This window comes from Alosa alosa, chromosome 21 (assembly GCF_017589495.1).
Source record: "Alosa alosa isolate M-15738 ecotype Scorff River chromosome 21, AALO_Geno_1.1, whole genome shotgun sequence".
In the NCBI taxonomy this organism is placed as follows: Eukaryota; Metazoa; Chordata; class Actinopteri; order Clupeiformes; family Clupeidae; genus Alosa; species Alosa alosa.
In genome coordinates this window covers 1,091,757-1,112,804 of record NC_063209.1, presented here as the reverse complement: position 1 = coordinate 1,112,804, position 21,048 = coordinate 1,091,757, and the positions used below count along the sequence as shown (strand labels likewise).

Here is a 21,048-nt window from a genome sequence, read left to right as displayed (position 1 = left end):
GAAATGATGTATAACTATTTGTCTTTCCAGAGAATCTTCAGCGACTTCCAGAGTCTGAACACCAGGATGCCCTGGAACAACAAGAACAATACCTGGAGAGAGTGAAGAAGTTAGAGGAAGAGAATGAAAAGTGAAAATGAAAAAGGGAGAAATTGGTTTTAAAAGAAAAAAATATTGTAAGGTTGACAGTACATGTACACACACTCCGAAACAAGATGGTAACACCTGAACTACAAGATAATCATAGTCCTAAAATGTTCCAATACAGCACTGGTTTTACATATGACCGCTTCAATCAGTTGTGTGCCATATTTGGCATTCCAAAAGATCCTCTGAGCAGTCTATTGAAATGTCCCATATACATCAGAAAAGACAGAAACACTGATGAGATGCCCATACGCAGCCAGCTGCTTTTTGTTTTAATGAAACTGCGCCATAATGCAGATCTGCAAAACCTTTCCTTGTCCTTCAACCTTAGTGTACAAAGTGCTAGCAATATTTTCAATTTGTGGATCCATTACATGTACAACATACTAGGTGAATTGCCCATTTTGCCCCATAAAAACATTATTGCACAGAACATGCCCACTAATTATAAGGAAGACTATCCAACAACATTTGCTCTATAAGACTGCACTGAATTAAAAATTGAACGCCCGACTTCTCTTGTTTTACAAAGCCAAAGTTATTCAAATTACAAAAGCACAAATACTTTAAAATCACTTATAGCGTCTGACCCCTGTGGCACTGTGATGTTTACATCAACACTTTACACAGGCTCCGTGTCGGACAAGGAAATTGTTAGACAGTGTGGAATCACTCCACAGCTGGAAAAATGTATTGAGAAAGGGTACTTGCATAAGGGTGATGGTGTAATGGCAGACAAAGGATTTCTAATAGAGGATAAACTTAATTCAATAGGCATTCAGTTAAACATGCCACCCTTTGCAAAGTCCAAAATGCAGATGCCAGCTGGTGATGTTGTTGAAACAAAGCGTATAGTAAAGCATAGGGTGCATGTAGAGAGGGCTATTGCCAAAATAAAAAAAAATTTGAGTAATGTGATGTGTTGGTTGGCAATGTAATGAATAAGATTATCTAAAGGTCTTAGAACACTCACGAAAGGTCAATTCCAGAATATAAATTGAAGTGAGCTCATTTATTCTACAGGTGGCGATAATGTGCTGAATGGGGCCTAATCCGCAAAAGAGAGAAAAAAACTCAAGAAGAAGAAGCTTGGAAGTCTGGACTGCTCTATGGACTGGACAGAGCCCGTCTATTAGACATTCTCTGGTCTGGATCTGGATTTTGGAAGGCTGATCAATTTGTTTAGTTTCTTGAGTGGTTACAGTGTCGCACTGTCAGTGTTCACCATGGCCTCTGAACTTTACCACAAAGAAAAAACGCTAGTAATGCGGAGTAGATTGATTGGGTAGGCTACATTTTTGTTGCATATTACTGTCACGGCGATAAATTCAAAAACACAGTAACTTACTGAAAACCTGACGATCTCTGTGTTCCTTAGGCAGTCCTGTCGCCTCTTTTTTCCTCACGACCCGATTAAAATCCTAAAGGCTCGAGGACAGTATCTGTATGACGAAAACGGAATGGAATATCTGGATTGTATAAGTAACGTGCAGCACGGTAGGGTGTCCCTCTTTTTCTTACAATTTTGATAGAAGATGAATTGCATGTCAACATGTTGCTATAGACAAATTTGGTTTAGATAATTCAGTTTTATTTATTTATAACTTTGTTTTGGGGAGTCTTCCCATGAGAAAACGATTGTTGACTTATGCTGCGTTCCAGACACTTTTTAGCCCTTAAGTTACAACTCGGTGCTGATCCACTAGTACTATACAATTAGGGGTTTGCACGGCGTGGCATCAGATCTGGACATCGCCATATTGGAGATACTCGCCTCATTAGAAAGCATTAGGCACTGAAGTAAATCCCTAACATCGTCAAGGAAAATGGTTAATTGTTATTGTTTTAGGTTGTACCAATAGGTCAGACTGAGAAAAACATCTGGTGTAGGTATCGACTTCCAAAAGTTATTAAAAAACCAGGGAGAAGGGACAATAATGCCAGAAGTTATCAGAGGAAGGGGGGCGCTTGTGGTTGAACTTGGTACTTCGTCTCCCTCACTCAACTCATATGGATCTGCACTGCCAATAATCCGTAATTTCTCGAAATATCGCGCCTTTTCTTGTGGTCCAAGTCCTGCCCCATATGCCTTTGCATCTTAGACGCATTTTGATGAGCTTTTATGTTGTTTAGACACGGCTACAATCACGTAAGATATCCAAAGTGCATAATACTCCATTGTACTTCATTCACTGAGTATCAATATGGCTGCGCTGGGTTACCATAGTTACCGGCCAGAACGTGACGTCGGTTTCAGTATTTTACTGAAAATCTTAATATGATTAAAAACTTTCTTGACGAATATTGGTACTTGTATCAACAAGGATTGTGGTTTATACATCACACGAAATTAGTCAGGGCCAATACATTATCAAATAGACCACTGTAAATGTTAGTTCAAACACTCAAACTTTTCAGGTAGCCGACAGGCTAACCTTTAGCATTTCCGAGATTGTATGTCATTACATAATGCAGCTAACATTAGCCTACATGCTGCAACACAGGTATGAAATATATTATGTTTTAGTCAGTGTCCAAAGGGGTGAAAGCCACTTTAAATGGGGTCACATTATTGACTGTAGTCTGTCCGCTGTCAGCTTGTGGGTTTTGTCAGGGCCAGCATGAGGGACAAGACCTACAAAGTTGTGGTGAGTTAAGCAGGGAGGTTGGTAACGTTAATGCTGCTAGTTAACATTAGCTAGGCTACTGTAGCCTTCATACTGTATGATTCATATCAATCATTAACCTAGGAATACTTCTTCGTGCATTTAATGAACATTTTGTGTAATAATTCACGGCAAATTAATAAACTGAATATGGTGGTCCAAGAGCAGACCATGCACCGGTCCATGCATCAGCCCGACTGAGCAGTGATGACCGCATAGGATGACAGTCAGGTATGACACACCATGTTGCTAACGTTAACGTTAACCGCTTTCACACACACACGATATAAAATACACGATGATAAATATAAAATTCAATATCAAAACACTATTATTTACACGATTACTCCTGAAATAACTGCTATTAACTGCACATTCACTATATAAAAATCACTGTTTGGAGGAAAGGGTTCGCGTGCTGTCGCCGGTTGGAAATGGTTTCAATGGCAAAATAAATCGCGCTGATTTTGCCTATATTATTCAGTAAGACGCGGTGGTTTATGGGATGAGTAGTTCCTTCACTCGGAATGAAAATATGTACAGTCTTGTACCTTTTTTTGGATTCTCTCTTCGTTTTTTCACTCGAAATGATATGTTGTATGCTTATGAGTTATGCCGTAGCTGGTTAGCCTAAGACATGCTGTAAAACTCTTTAGATACGAATTGTTCCAAGCGTCAATGGGACAAATGAATGGGAATCTTACATCCTGCACCTAACCGCATTTTGGCTGTGGGCGGGACTGTGCAGCTCTATACACAAGTTCACGCGCGAAACCCCGGTTTCATTTCCGCCGGAAGTGGTTTGCGCAGCGTCTGCCGGTGTAAACACAGCGATTTCCATGCTAGCTTGGGATCACGGTTCTACCACTTTGACTGGAGATGGCGTTATTCTCCCCCACCCGAATTCAGTGCAGAACTGGGAGGATAACATGACGACGTGGCCCAGCATAACGTACAGCAAGATTTGCTCCCTGCCCGTGCAATCCTTAGCAATAGATGGAAAAGCAATGGACAATCTGAAAGCCTCCGAGGCATATCAATACCTGCACAGCAACAAAGTCGGTTGTGTCATGTCATACAAACATGATCGTTTTGTTTATCTGAAAGCAAATGTAGAGCCTAGCCAGTGTTTGAACAATGCATTGGCATAATGCTTGGGTGCTGGTAACTGAAGCTGGAGAAGTCAAAACTGCGGGATATGCGTGTGTTCCTGGACCAGGAGATCTTGTTCCCACTCAGCTGCGATCCTGTGGAAGGTAACTAGATTATTTGACCATTGTAGCCTAGGCCTTGTCTTGTTTATTGTTGGTATCGAACTACATCATAGGCTACTTGGCTAGAGTGCAAAGTGTGTTTGTGCCATGATGATGATAATAATGCATTTTTTCTTCATAAAGTGCATTTCTGCAAACCCAATGTTCTGTATATTCATTGTAGGCTATGTGTGCAATATATTATATCATATGACATGTTTGCAGTGAACTCATTACAATATCTATGCACTGTTTTTACTATATCTCTCTAGGTAGAAAATGCTGTGAGACAGGGGAAAACTGGGCTTGCCTGCACAGACAGACAGAACCAGTGGAATGCTGGGTCTAAAAGAAATGCTGGTCAGAGGAAGATGAAGTATGCGCTTCAAAGCGACACAACAGGAAGGATCTCTACCAGCCGCCACCAACTTCACAGCCATCCTCTACCACTCCAGAACCGGCACAGAAGGTGACACTCTTTAGGAATCATGAAGAATGGAGGAAGAACGCACTTGCCTCACCAATGGCAGAACTTTTCAATTGCCCTGGGAGTAGCCTCCTGCAGCTCTGCTTTAATGCTAATACCTCCTCCATCACCGAGCCAACACCATGTCCACGCCTCCATCTCCTAACCCATGATGAGCACCACACACCACTGACTTGTGTAAAATGTAGAACCTTCTATGATGAATACATTAACATGTCCACAGCCCAGCTTGAGGAGATTGAGAAGGTTACAAAAGCACAGAGCAAAGAACAGGTCTGGCATGATGCGGCGGAGTGCGCATCACAGCGAAAGCACGGCTAGAAAGGTGCCCATTCGCTCAACCACGGCACCTGACAAGTTTTTGTCAGAACACTTACACCCATCCTTCCGTGGCAATGCCGCAACCCGTCAAGGAGCGGAGGGGGAGGAACTTGCAAGGGACTATTTGGAAACTCTGGGCAACAGCATTGAAACCAAAGGCTTAGTGGTGTGCGAAAAGGAACCGTGGCTTGCAGCATCTCCCGATGGAGTGATAAACAAAGACATTCTGTTGGAGATCAAATCACCTGTGATGGGAAACAAGTCACTAGCAGAATTTTTGGCAACAAAGAACTGCGAAATCACAACTGTGGCAAAGCGGAGATAGGGTAGATTACCATATTGCCTGCAATGGTCAAAAGGCTACTACATGCAGGTACAAATTGGGATGCACTGCACAGGGCTTCAGCACTCCAAGTTGGTGATCTGGAACAAAACTGAGCACCTAGAAATCGAAGTACCCTACGACCAAGAATTTGTCCAGGGCCATATCATAAGGCTGCGCACATTCTACTTTGCCCACATGCTCCCGAAAATTGTTGATGATTTTGTTGAGGGAAGGTTAAAGTTCTGCAGTAAATATCGCAGCATTTGAAAAATAATATAAAACTGCCTTATTTAGGTCATGCCCACAGGAGCCAACAGTTGTCCGTTATTTACATAATGCACAATTTACATGATATCTTTGTGCTGTGCAATATATCAATGTGCCTGTACTGTTTGAGTAAAATAAAGTTTGATGTCATTTCATTTCATTATTGCACTGAACTACGATCATGAATGATAGGCCTTATGTTCCTTAGAGGGCTACAATTTCTGTTAACACAGTTTATCATTCATAGTAAGCTCATACTGTACATAAATAACACTGGATTAATTAATTGTTTTGAGGAAACTAAAGAAATGGCTTCAACAAGAAAGATCATATGTTTAATTCTAACAGGTATTTAAAAAGTAAAATACAAAAGCCCACACAATTACATCACTATAAAAATATTCATATATAATATTAAAAAAATACAATGCATGCAGTATTTATTGTGTTTATCTGTATTTAATGAACAACATGGCTGGGTGTTGGTAGACTGGGACATAAGGCAAGATTCTAAACCTCACGAGGCACTCTAATCAGTGGACTCTTCAGGTTAACTAGGCCAGCACAGATGGTTAAGATGTTGTCCAGTTTCGGTGCCATGCTGATGGGAACGGTCTGGAATAAAATCTTAAAGACCTTCAGTCTCTGGATTGCTCTTTCCCCGTGTATGCGGACGTGGCTACTAGCCACCAGTGCGTGTCGTCTCCTCATTTGTCAACTGATTAGCCTGTAGGTGAATGCAGGGATGTTCAAACTGACCCTTCTCTCATCAAGCAAGTCTCGAATGGTGAACCCACGGTCCGCCATGACCTCATCACCAGCCCTCAGATAGTCTAGAAACCCACTGTCCATGGTGATAAACTTATCGCTGCTTCTGCCAGCATAGGCGTCAGATATAAACATGATAAGCCCATTAGGGGCCACAGCGACGAGATATTTCACAGTGTTGCGTGATTTGTATTGGCTGAAAGTGTCACTCCTTGAGTCATGGTTTGTGGCTCTCTGCATGGCACTTTCGGCACAGTCGATGATGCAGGTGGTTCGAGGGTAGTTCCTCTGAAGCGACAAGGGCATGGTGGCGAATGGTCTCTCTTGGAAGCCATAGGATCAGGACTTTGAACTGTTCACCCATCCGCGTCAATCCAGTGACTAATCACAATGCTTGCCATGGATGTGGACACATTGAAGCGGTGAGCAATATCTCCTAATATTAGGTTTTTTTTTTTAGGTAGTTTTAACTTAATCAAGGTCATTAGGATTTGGTCAACAACAGGAAGGGTAATTGATGGCTTACTGAAAGGCAACAACACCGTCACTAGGGTGAAAAATTTAACCATACGCCTCCTGTATACAGCGGGACCTAGCATCATCAATGACCGTGGTGCTAGTCACAGTAGGACCCATTTCTGCCTCGCACTGTGTGGCCTTGTCTACTTTAACGGCGGTGTTGTTGAACAGTGCGTGTGGTCAACATGTGACGGATCCTCCCATTGGGTCTGGGCATCTCGAAATTTTGGTGTAGCAGGCTCGGCCTCACAGGCAGGCTGACAGGTTTCAGGAGCATCTAGTAAGGGGACCAGAAAACATGGATGGAGCCAAATTAATGCAGACATAGTCCTCTCTCTAATAATCACAATGACAAAATTTGTACTACAACATTGCACTCACTGCACACACACACAACCATCATCACAACAGCCTGCCACCTTGCATTGTATTTATGATGTAAAAGACATGCACGCACACATATTACACACAATTAATGATGTATCGTGTGCATTATTTGTCCCATCTCCAAAACAATCAACTGCCTTAGCAAAATACCGGTAGCAATGTTCTTCATAATTAACAGTATTTTCAGCTTCATAGCTAAAGTTGCTGAACTTACCCTCAGATTCAAGTCTGCGTTTCTTTATCTGGGGAGGCAGTTGTCCGCTGGGTGAGTTGGCGCCTCTTTGGCTGGGTAGTGCGATTGTATCCCAACCACAACTCTGGGAAAGGATTATCCTTGGTTGGTTTTTTGTCCACAAAGTGATGGGAACAAACAAAAACGTTGCGTGGTGGTTTCTTTACATTCAATGCCTTCAGCCAGGTCCTTGATTCCAAGTCGCTATCAGGCTTGCGAAAAACAATGGGAGCGCATGGACATTGCCTCTTAAGTAGCTGGTTTGTGGTCGTAGCACTCTCTATCTAACCACTTTCGTTCAGGTGCTTTTCGAGTTTTACAACCAACTACAGCACACGCCGTTCCCGAACCACTTTTCTTCATGTTGTAGCAGCTAATGGTTATATCCTCTTTGTCACAGCGATATCAGTGCCCGTCGGCAACGGAACAAGCTAGCAAAACAAACCCAGCCCGCCAGAACGGAAGTGGATTGCATTCGACGGAAGAAGTTCAGGATGTAGAGCGGAAACGGCTCAATAACTTGTGTATAGTAGGCCTGTCAAACTCGATTCCTTTTAAGGATCCGGGTTATTCTGAGTCAGTCACTAAACTGATCCGGGTTGAACGAGTCACTTGAGTCACTTGAGTCAGTATTGCTAAATCGCAAAGAAATTCAGTCCTACGTTCAAGCAGTGCAGTGGGGTGCTTCATTTCGTTAAGTGCCTTCTCATGTTGGATGTGGATCCTCCATGATTTGAAACCAGGTTTTGCAGTACTTGCATTTTAGCCTAAGAGTTTTGGTCTCCTGGTCAAAGTGCATCCACACATTGTTCATCTTTTTGGTGCTCATGTTCAGAAACTTTGATCTTATTGACAGGGAGGGTAGCCTATATTATAATAATTAATTATTTGTTGTTGTTTTGTTAACAATAGAAAATTTGCCTAGGTCTAATGTTACTCTGCTACAATGTTTATTACCAATACTATATACTAATAGTAGGCTACCAGGAATCTATTCTAATAGGTATTATAGGCAGCTAATAGGCCTACTAGGCAACTAATATTATTAGCCTATTAATCATAGCTATATATATATATATCTATATATATATATCTATATATATATATATATATATATATATATATATATATATATATATATCTCATGTTAGGTAGCCTAATATAATATAATATAATATAATATAATATAAAATAGCCTAATATAATAGCATCAAAATCTACACCCACTCACGGGAAAGAAAGCAGTTTGAGCTAGACTGTTTATTTACTGTCTTAACCTAGCCTAAGCAATTGACTTTCAATGTAGACATAGAAACAGGGGATTAGAAATGCCCTGCAGTGACTAAATTATTATTATTGTTATTATTATTATTATTATTATTATTATTATTATTATTATTACTACTACTACTACTACTATTCTCATTAGGCCTATTATTATTATCACCTTGACACGCAGTAGAAACTAGGCTACTTGCTCGCCTACAGATCCACTCATGACAATGTAGCCGGCTGATTCGACTGACTTCGCACTCATAACAACATAATGTAACCCGGTCCGCCAGCGTGATCCAAATGACCCAGGTAGGCTAGCCTACTCAAGCAACTCCATACAGAGCTTGCAATGTTTCGGACATTGCAACTGTCTTCGCGACCTAATTGCATTTTAAAGTAGGCTATGCGTGCAGAATATATGTTATTTCAGAAGTGAAAGCATGGCTTTTGTTGTGGATTTTCTTTTAACCTTGACGAGGAGTTACTTTCGTTCCTCTAAAGATCCACTCATGACAACGTAGCCCGGCTGATTCGGCTGACTTCGCATTCATAACAACAACGTAACCGGCCCGCTTGGCTGATCCGACTGGCTAGCCTACTCTCCATACAGAGCTTGCAATGTTTCAGACTGTCTTCGCGACCTAATTGCATTTTAAAGTAGGCTATGCGTGCAGAATATACGTTATTTCAGAAGTGAACGCATGGCTTTTGTTGTGGATTTTCTTTTAACCTTGACGTGGAGTTACTCGCTCCTCTAAAGATCCACTCATGACAACGTAGCCGGCTGATTCGGCTGACTCGCACTCATAACAACGTAACCGGCCCGCCCTGCTGATCCAACTGACCCGGCTAGCCTGAGCAGCTCCATACAGAGCTTGCAATGTTTCGGACTGTCTTCGCGACCTAATTGCATTTAAAAGTAGGCCTAGGCTATGCCTACGTGTAGAACATTGTATGTTATTTCAAAAGTGAAAGAATGGCTTTTGTTGTGGATTTGCTTTTCACCTTGACGAGGAGTTACTCGCTCGTCTACTGATCCACTCATGACAACATTAGCCCGGCTGATTCGGGCTGACTTCGCACTCATAACGTAACCGCCCGGCCCAGCGATCCGACTAACCCGGGTATACAAAGCAGCTCCATTAAGAGCGTGCAATGTTTCGGACTGGCTGCGCGACCTAATTGCGTTTTAATATGCTACATCTATACACCAAATCTAAAGTATGCCTAGGCTACATGCAGAACATTGAATGTTATTTAAGAGGTGAAGAATGGCTTTTGTTGTGGAATTGCTTTTCACTTTGAGGAGGAGCTACTCGCTCATCTACAGCCACTCATGACAACGTAGCCGTAGCCGACTCGTACTCAATGTAGCCTAACCGGCCGGCTGATCCGACTAACCCGGCTCTGCGGGAAGTTAACCAGTTATCTCAGACTGCCTGCTCACTCAGTCGCTTGAGTTGATTTGTGGAGTTGTGGTTATCCTACTTACGAAATTGTTAAATTTTTGGCAGCTATGATGGCTAGTAGGCTAGCTAATGTTGCAAGAGGTTTGTGTGTGGCGCTGTTTATCGTTTTAGATTGAATTGTAGTAGGACTCAACTGATCCGAGTTAATGATACTAGAGACTCGCGACTCATGGGTTAATTTAAAGATACGGGTGAAAGATCCGAGTGAATCACGACTCAAACAGGCGTACTCTATAGTCGCGCTGCCTCCCCTCTTCAGTCATGTGTGGGCGTTTCGTTTAAAATGTCAGCAGCTCATAGTCAATTTGTTTTAACTTGTCTTAAGTGTTTTTCCACAAATGGACCGCAATTTTAGGCATGTACTTAACAGTATACAACACATTAATAGCTACAAATTATGCAAGCCATTTCGAAATCTTGTTTTATTTAAGGGTAAGGCTATATTTGCATCCCTGGTACAGTTAACAGTGCTATTAGTACCCTGGTGCAATTAGAAGTGAATTCTATTCGTACCCCGGTGCACACAGCAATGTGTTCTATTAATACCCCATCTGGTACAAATATCAATGTATGCTATTTGCACCCCTGTGCATTTACTCTGACATATTGATCACACAATGTAATAAAAAAAAAACGAGCAACATGTTTATGTTGCTTAACCTGACTCTCGGCAGATGAATTTCGCTCCGCCTAGCTCCACTCACATCCATCTGGGATCGCTTCCATTGAGAGTGATTTCGGCACCAGATTTTATGGTAGAGCCGAAGAGGGTAGAGACACAGGGGGGGGGAGTTTCATAGATGTGACGTATCCAAATCATATGCATGGATTTTTGATAAGGCAGCCTTCTGAAACACCTCTCCAATGGATCGATCCCAGATGGATGAGTGGAGCTAGACAGAACGAAATTCATCTGGCGAGAGTCAGGTTATTTGTTGCTACATCACAGGGTGTGAATAGCTCAGCTGTGTAATAGACACTCTGAATAAGTGTATGCTGTTTGCATCAACGTATAGTTAGAAGTGGATGCTATTTGTACCCTGGTGTAATGTAATGTATGCTATTTACACCCTGGTGCGTGAACTAGCTAATTGTTGCAATTTTCCGTTTGAGAACCGATTTCTTGTTTAAATCGCGCACCTTCTCGCCAGAGACGTTGGTACATGTGCGCACTCACTCTGCCAAAAGGTATCATGCGGGGATCGAACCCCGGTCTCCCATGTACTAAACCATGTCTGTGACCACTGCACTAACTACTTCCACAGAAGAGTGTTTGCAGGTAAACTTATAGTTTATAGGCCTGAGCATCATATTCACGAAATTTCTGTTAACTAACAAACTGATGGTTGTATGTGTTCACTAAACGAAGATTATGAAAATAAAACACAACTTTTCAATCTAAAACTTAATTTGAACAGATATTAGTGCCGAAACCTTTCAGAATTCTTCACTTTCTGCTGACGAAAAAAAGAATGTCCACCATGTTTTTTGTGCATGTAAGCAACGTCTTTTTGTTGTTTTGTCACAGCTGTGTGGCCAAGACTATTTGTACCAGGGGTGTAAATAGACACTGTGTTTATTTAAATTACTCAATGCAATCTCAAATCCTCACCAGAGGGGGAATTGTGTAGTGAAAATTGCGAGCCCAAATCCGGCGAAAACCCAGAAACAGCGAAGGAATAACCAGACCTGCATAGTGCTTCTTTAAGTGTTTCTCACAAATGGACCACCAATATAGGCATGTACTTAACAGTATACAGCACATTAATATCCTATACAAACTATGCAAGCCATTTTGAAATCTTGTTTTATTTAAAATACTCAATGCAATCTCAAATCCTCACCAGAAAAAACAATATAAATTTCTCTAAATCCTTTGTTCGTTTGTTTTATGGACTAGGTGGTCGTGGAATAGATCGTTAAAACATTAATTTGTCTTGTAAGCAGAACCAAAGTTTCACAGGCACCGTTGTGGTAGAACATAGGAATACAACCTCGTGCTTGGATAGTCGCGCCGCGTCAGAGCCCGTCTACGGAGAGCCTTGGAACTTCCTATTACAGGTTCGTTTATAAACAGGGTTGGAATTATAGCGCAAGCCTTTGAAGATCTCCATATGGATAAAACTTAGGCTACAACCAGGTAAGGAGTTTAGCACATATTCAGAAATATTTTTGATAAGAAATTATTTATAGGCATAGGTTAGGCCTACAGTAAGTCTGTAGGCTATGGGATGGATAGCCCATCTGAATGTTTTTGGATGCCGCCTGTTATTTATTATTTTTGGGCATAGCTACGGTATAGGCTAAATCAAGGGGAAATAATGAGTACGTCTATTCTAAGGTAAAGTCCACAAAAATAGACTTGATAGGCCCGCCAAACACTGCCAGAACTTTAAGAACGAACGATATTTTGCGTTCCGAACCGGTTCAGGACCGATATGTTGGTGGCGGAACGCATGCAAGAACGAAAACGTTAAACATAGGCCTACCTGAACCGTTCGGAACGGAACGTTTGAAAAATAATTTCGTTTTCAAGCCCTGGACAGAACTCATAATAGTCCGTAATAGTACGGCAGTCAACAACATAACAGTAGCCTAGCCCTACAGTATGTGTGGCTCCTTTAAGTGAACCTGACGTCAGTGAATTGCGAGTGAGTGGCTAGAGAGTTTGAATCGTTTTCATTTAGGACTAAACGCTCATAAACGGCTCAGCTTGGAATAAGCTACAGTATAGCGACCAAATCAGAGTTTGTGAGGGAAACTTAGGTTTAGGTTCAACTGCGGGTAACTGAATAAAGCTGCAACTCCTCAGACTGTATCTTATGTCCGTCTACTCTGTTGCGCACAACCTGCTGCAGCAGAAATGAAAGGCGTTAGCCCCGAAGGTTTTAATAACTTATTATGATGACCTGTCTGGAACTGAAGCACGAATGGTTAGCATATTTCTAGGAAATATAACAAAACCCAAGCTAAAGTAATACAAATATAATACCAGCGCGGTAAAGTGCAAACACACCAGCACAAGACGGCTCTAGATAGGGCTGAGCTCTGCTCTGTTAAGGTTAAATGGCAGATTATTCACGAGAGGATTTTGAGATGCACAGATTCCCAAATGAACGCATATCCACAGATTTTGTTAGAGTGGTGAAATACATTCACACCGCTGACATTATATTGAGGAAAAAAGTATAGCCAACCAAGCTCAAGTAGGCTAGCTCAGTGTAGCCAGACGGACCTTACGTAGGCAAATTATCGGCCAGAATTCTGTTATCGGACCGATAATAATATTTTCATTTTTTCACTTATCGGCTAATAATATATCGGCCGCCGATGTATCGTGCATCCCTACTACTATCGCGGCAGTCTACAATCAATGCAGTCTGTAATTAAAACGTAATTGTCAACTCAAGGAAGTGTTATGTTATACAGGTTTAATGCACTCGCTAGCCTAGCAGGTTTTATTTATGCACATTTGAACAATGCTAGCACTCGCTAGCCAAGCTAAGTTCATGCCATGAAGCTAAAATTAGTTGATAACGGCTGTCATGTTATGGACGAAACCTAATAGCTGTTAGCCAATCAGAGTCAAACAGCTTAGCTCGTTGAATATTAACCCTTTGCAGACCGCGCCGAACATTCCATTTTTTCATACTCGATGGCCTTATGGCACAAAAAGGCTTATTGTGTGGTTATGCTACATGACAGAGATATAATTTACCCACCATTATAATCAGGAGAAATAGCCCTTTCAAATGGTATAAAATATAATTAATAATTTTGAGGAGAACACACATACACAAAACTATCAGTTTGTCAAGATTAATCTCATTTTTCCCCCAATTTCTGTTGTAGATAGAGAAAAACTTAGAGTGTATGGGAGATTCACAATTTTGTCCTCTACTCAGTGATAAAAACAGAATCAATGTATCACCTTTTGTTCAAAAGTTATGATAAATTTATTAGACCTTTGCAGGCGGCCACTAAACATTCCGCTTTTTTTTCATACTTGATGCCCTTTGTGAGACAAAAAGGCTTATTGTGTGGCCATGCTACATGACAGAGATAAGATATACCCACCATTGTAATCAGGAGAACTAGCCCTTTAAAATGGTACATATCATAGTTAATAAGTTTGAGGGTAACACACATTGTTTTTAAACAATACCTTCAAAATTCAACATCAAAAAAAACTAAAAATATCAATTTGTCAAGATGAATCTTACATTTCACCTAATGTCTATTGTAGATATAGTGTGTGAAAGATAGACAGTGCTGTGTTCTCCTCAGTGAAAAAAACAGAATCAATTTATCATCTTTGGTTCAGAAGTTATGATTAATTTACTCATAACTGCAAGTCGCAGTAACAAGTAGAATTTTTAAAGAGTAGGATGTTTTCCTTTCCTGGTTTGACATCTGACCAAAAATACACAGATATAATGGTCATGTAACAAATATAAGATGTTTTACCATAAAAACATGATGCATAGCTAAATATAGGATGTCTTACTGTACTCTGAGGAGGCAAAATCAATTGTGGGGAGGAAAGATAAAGGCTGAAATAAAGACTAGGCAGGTGGTAACTGCTTCTCTGTGTGCTTCATTCTACTATGAAAACAAGAATAAGAGACACTGGCACATGTGTTAGGTTTACGAAAAAGGAAATAAATCATTTTATTTAGATAAGTCTTTCACAATTTCATTAAATAATCAGGAACAACAACTTCAGGTAAATAACATAAACATATGTTTACAAACAAGCAGTAACTATTAGAACTACAAGAATGACAAGACAACAGTATAACAAAGATCAACAAAATACTTTAACATGATGAACAAAGCATCAATTCATATTATAGCATAACAAAGCATCAATTCACATTCACACATATAAACAATTAAAACATTAGAAGAAATTCAATACATTTAACAACCATACAGCATATATTTTGATACAATATATAATTATCGATATCATTTGCCCTACACATATGGGTGATACACTAGCGCCAAGATTCACACCAGATCTGTGGTGTGTGTGTTGTCACAGCTGTGGCGTGTGTGTCTGTGTGTGTGTGTGTGTGTGTGTGTGTGTGTGTGTGTGTGTGTGTGTCCATCTAAGCCTAGCAGACGATGAGGTGTAAATGCTACTGGAGTTGGTGTCCCTGTCTGTGTTAGAAGGATAGGCAAAGTGTATGCTTTCTACCTGACATGGGACTTGACCAAGCTCAAAATAAAGAAATTGTCAGATAAGAAAATTAGAAATTGAATTACAAATCTAAGCAAACAATTATCACTATAATCCCTGTCATTATTGTTATAAGCAACACTCTTATCACAACCAGAAATGTGCATACGCCCAGTTGGGCGAACACACACACACACAAACATGCTTACCCATCTGAGGATAATGGGAGATTACTCTCCTCCTCTAGCACATCATTGTCTTCCTCTTCATCCAGAAACTACCCGTCCATGCCATCGTGCCATCGTGGTCCTTGGGGTCAGCCATCAGCTGCTTTCACCTCAGTTGCACGTACTTCTCTCCCTCCATCTAAAATAACAAAAAATCACAGGTCTGATAGTGAATAGGTTGTTTAGTTTTATTTTACATTACTTCCACATAATCTTAATCACCACCAACCATGACTCTTTTCACTAAAAGTATTTTTGTCACTAAAGGACTCCAATATTGCTTGGAGAGGTAACATTAGTCTCAGAGCTCACTATAAGTGTTATTGCCTTGGCTAAACTATACATAGCATACCAGCTTACAAGCAAACATTGATTCATGAACATGAGTCAGGAGATATGACAGAAAACATCTAAACAGCGTATGCATACACACACCGTACATAGGCTACTGCAGTTGCGTAAAGACAAAACACCCCCTTAGAAAATTATATGTCGACGAGTAGGCTTGGGTGTATGAGCTCCCATCATAGTTAGCCAACCAAAAACCTCATAATCGTAGCAGCAAACCTTACAGCCTTAAAGTTAAACAATACTAAGACACATTTCTAACAAATCTTCAGTCATGTATTAATGAAAACAGCAGTCAATGAATAAAATCCTTACGTTACACCATCGGTGATCAACACACTCACGTCGGTAACATAACATTAACGTTGTCATTCATGTCAGATGTTTCTATCTAAGTAAGCTAAGCAACTTGGCTACAAACAACTGTAAATTGTGCTATACATATTACGAAGGAATGAAAGGTTTATTTGACAATAAAATACCGATTAGGTGTACTTGTCATAAAGTTGCCAGTCATGAAGCAGGGGAGTGAACTTTATCGCAACTACGCGTCAAGGACATGTTGCAGCCTCTCCTGATGCTAACGTTACCTAACTTAGCTAGTTTGCTGTATCATCAGATCACAAGCAAGCAATCGTTCAAAATAGAACAAATCGTTAAAGTTTCAGTCCTAGTAGGTCTGTAATCTTGGTTGACATATAGTAACCCCCAAAAATGACTGAAAATAATGAGTTTACTAAAGATTACGGTGTGCTAAAATACAAGCTGTCATATCAGCTGAAGTGAACACACACACGCATTATGTTACGGCCATGCATACAAGGTGTAATTACCAGGAAAAATAACTTTTAAAAACAATTTTGAAGTAATAACATGGATAAGTAGTAATAACATAAAAATACTTGTTTTTACCTCAGATGATCCAGTAGTTTCTCCTTTGGACGACGTGAAGATCAATGATGCATAGTGCTTCCTGCTGTTTTTCCTCTAGTGGAGGGAGACATCAACTCTTGATTTTTCCTTCACGTAGTAAAAGTAATTCGCGCCACAAATCCCTTAACTAATCATATCGCCAGAAAGCCTATGATGTGACGTTTTTGAGGAAGTTTTCATTGATAAAATTGGTTGGGGTATGGCGGAGTTATTAGACTGAACGTCATCGGAACTGGGGTACCGAAATTAGAACGTGCGGTCTGCAAAGGGTTAATGAGAACTGGCGCAAATCGAGCCGAGTCTTCATGCAGGCTGTCAATACCACGCTAGAATGGCTTAAAAAAAGGTAACCAAGGCATTTTTTCCACAAAAAATGTTAGAGTCCATGGTAGAACTTCAGACATTACAACAACGTAATGAAATACGTGTGGCAGGGCATCTTTAAACTATGTGTCTATCAACATTTATTAAATTATCTGTATATCAACAACTTTTAAACTATCTACATTCAACTTTTAAACTGTCTACTTGTAAACTATCAACCTGCATTAAACTATTCAACCACCATGTCTATCCTATCAATAACTTAGTAACCATCTCTGCATTATCTGTTTTAACTATACATGATATTTTACATAACAATTTTTGCATTTTCATGCACTGGTAATTCCTTGGAATTGCCTTTCTAGTTAATTGAATACAACCTGGCTCAACCCACTTATTGCGTTTGATCACACCTTCCACTGGCAATTCTCTGGCAATTCTCTCATGCAATACTATGCATGCTCTACCATTTTTGCCAGTGATACATCGCCGAAAAACTTAGGGTCAAAGACTGGGAAGACGCATCCTCAAACAATAAAACTAATTTAAATAATGCTTCACATTTTGTCTGTTTAAATTTCTTCTTTAAGTCTCAAGATTATAGTTCCTATGAATTTATGGTTAATTTATGGTGTGTTTATGTTGTGGTGTTTTCATTTTGAACAGTGGGACATTGCCATCCTGTTGTCACTCAAGCTGCCACATCTCAAATGGAGCTTCTGAACACTAACACCCGCTTCCTGCATGATAACATAGTCACCTATGCAGCCCGCCTTTCTGCCACCTTGCCTGATAAGATTTGTGTCTTTTACTTTGTCAACTCCGGGTAAGTGAACTACTAGCAGGTGTGCACCTCCAGCCAAAATGTTTTGCACTTACAATACAAATGAGTCATTCCGTGTCAAATCAGACAAAATCCAGGAAAATTGTTGGAGCACCGACTCTGATTTTTCTCAAAGTTTGTCTACACAATGTTCAACGCTAATGTTTTCATAGTCTTTTTGCCCTTGATTGTTTACACTCTCTAAAAAGCCTTGGAGGTCTTGTTTGGACATTCATAACTTAAAAAGTATTATTCCTACGGTACATGTCCATAATTGCGGCGCGTAGACGCTTGCAGACGCCTAGCCCTCTCCCCTGTCGCCACTTGTGGGCGTGTATAGGCTAAAGTGTATGGTGTAACGTTTTATTTTATCTAATTACACAATGCCAGCTACGTAGGCTACTAAAGTGGAGGTAGCCTACTTCAGACGTAATACTGTTAACATCTGTTATTGAAACACTCACAAATATCACTGACATGTTCCTCCAAAGCACCTTCTGTCTAACCTGACTCTCGCCAGATGAATTTCGTTCCGCTTAGCTCCGCCTAGCTTCACTCACATCCATCTGGGACCTCTTCCATTGAGAGTGATTTCTGCAACCGACTTTATGGTACAGCCAATCAGGACGCAGGGCGGGAGTTTCATAGATGTGACAGCGTAGAAGCGACTGTGAGACTGTTATCAGCGTCACGGGTTGGCTTCGATGTGAGTGGTTGAAGTAGCACGTCAATAGATGACGGACAAGGGGCTTATTCTATCATATGCAAGCATTTTTTGATTAGGCCCAGCCTTCTGAAGCAACACTCCAATGGATTGGTCCCAGATGAGTGGAGCTAGGCGGAACGAAATTCATCTGGCGAGAGTCAGGTTACCTTCTGTCTTGGTCGCCAACAAGGTCTTTTTGATAGGGTGCAGAGAGAGGGAGAGAACTTGTTTACCGAAGATGTATTCATTGGCTAACCGCCTCGCGCAAACCGCTCTCATTTGCATAAAGTTCAGCAGAGCCCAACTTTTTGATGCAACGCTCTTTTCGAATGGCCGCGGAGCCTTCCCAAGGTGCATTGCGGAAGCGTAAACCACTCCTTGCCAGCTATTCATAGGAAATCAATGGGCCATGGGCGCGGTGGGCTTTGACATGATAATGGACATAAGCCGCTAGCCTGACCAAACTTTGTAGAATGGAAGACAAACATCAGTACGATTCAATCATTAAAAGTTTGTACCAGAGTCTCATTGGTTTTATAGAAGTCCCTAGTTCAGAAAGAACATGCAAAAAAGTGATATCGAGGGTCTCAAAATTCCTTTATTGTGACACACCTGCCATCAATCAGTCTTTTTTCTAGAAATATAATCCTTTGTTAATGTTGTCCCAAAATGTGAAGTCTCCAAAGCAAAAGGCCATGACAATAATAAGGATAAAACAAGGCGTGTTTATTTTTGTGTAATTTTCATGCAACTGAAATTGTGTGTGCAGTAGCTAGTAGGACCATAAAAATCTATGTGGAAATATCTAAGTATATGGACATTTAGTGTGTAAAGTACCAATATTGCACCAAGTCCCATTCACAGAATAAATGCATGGAGTTACAGGTGACAGGAGATTTGCACAGATATATTTCACAGGCCTTGGTTTTAGGACCCATTGATGATATAGGCAAGGTTTTACGGGATTTATAGGCTTGGTGTTTATAGGCAATTGGTGTCAAAGTCAAAGTCAAAGTCAGCTTTATTGTCAATTTCTTCACATGTTCCAGACATACAAAGAGATCGAAATTACGTTTCTCACTATCCCACTGTGAAGACAAGACATATTTTACCAATTTAAGTCCACAGACAAACATAACATTCAAGTAAACAAAAAAGTAAGTAAATAAGTAAATAAGAGGGCACATATAATAATGAAAAAATAAGAGCAGCAAAATTTGGTTGAAATTGTGCATAGACAGTCAATAAAATACTAGTGCAAAGTCAAGCCAATAAAAGGCTTCTGTACCTCTTCCCAGAGGGCAGTAGATCAAACAGATTGTGAGCGGGGTGACTTGCATCACTCACAATTTTGGTCGCCTTGCGGGTGAGGTGGGTGGTGTAAGTGTTAGGGGAACGCTGGCGACTACGCAGCATTTTTTGCCTTATGTGTTTGTCTAGTGTGTGCTGATTATTGGGGGCCAAACTGCGAAGGCACCCAGTGTGTTTCTACGTTTTCCTATTATTATTATTCCGTCATGGAAGTCTATGGCAGCCCATAGAACCGTCTGGTAAAAAGGCCAAAGTTGGACGTGCGTTCATGCAAGTAACTTTTGACCCGTTGGCCCGATTGTCAAATATGAGGTATCGTTGGAATCCTTAGACCAAGCTGAGACCAACGCACCCTATGACGTCATTTTCCGCCACGATGGATTTTCCGCCATATTGGATTTAATCTAAAACACCTAAAAGTTTTCACAGGTCACAAAGTTTGTCCGAATGACGCCAATCTTGACACACATAATCTTCAGTCCAAGCCTCAAAATAGTTATCCCTTTTTGTCTTCAAATCTAAAACTATTCGCCCGTTGTTAATCAATTGGCGGCGAAGCCACCAAACAGGAAGTGAAGCTTTCACGTATCAAAACCAAACTAGGTACATGGGGTCAGGACCAAATAAGGAGGAGGCTCAATAAATATCATGACTTTTGACCTATAGGTGGCGCTATAATTAGCTAAATTACCTTTTGGCCTGTAACGGGTGTTGTGTTTGGAATTAAAACGTACTAATAGTGTTTGTTAATACTGTGGGAGGTCCTAAGTCCGACATATGTGAATTTGTGACCTCAACGTAATTGATCCAGCCGCCATATTGGATTTAATCAAAAACACCTAAAAGTTTTCACAGGTCACAAAGTTTGTCCGATTGACACCAAACTTGACACACATAATCTTCGGTCCAAGCCTCAAAAAAGTTATCCCTTTTTGTCTTCAAAACCTAAAACCGTTTGCCCGTAACAGCCAATCAAAATTGGCGGCGAAGCCACCAAACAGGAAGTGAAGGGATATCTCAGCAATGCTTACACGTATCAAAACCAAACTTGTTACATGGGCTCAGGACCCAATTA

At 40.7% G+C, this 21,048-nt stretch overlaps 1 protein-coding gene across 3 annotated transcripts in view; it reads left to right on the top strand.

Moving 5' to 3' along the window:
- Positions 1-1,225: 1,225 nt before the first annotated feature.
- Positions 1,226-21,048, top strand: part of phykpl (5-phosphohydroxy-L-lysine phospho-lyase) — a 57,164-nt gene continuing 37,341 nt past the window's right edge. For 2 of the 3 annotated variants that reach the window (XR_007192149.1, XM_048231275.1), the window contains exons 1-3: positions 1,226-1,432; positions 1,526-1,644; positions 17,800-17,959. Coding sequence is in view for 2 of the 3 variants with exons in the window: in XM_048231275.1 (XP_048087232.1) it covers positions 1,374-1,432; positions 1,526-1,644; positions 17,800-17,959 (338 nt within the window). In the remaining variant the exon portion in view is untranslated. The remainder of the gene's footprint in view (positions 1,433-1,525; positions 1,645-17,799; positions 17,960-21,048) is intronic. The other variant, XM_048231277.1, reaches the window with a different exon arrangement.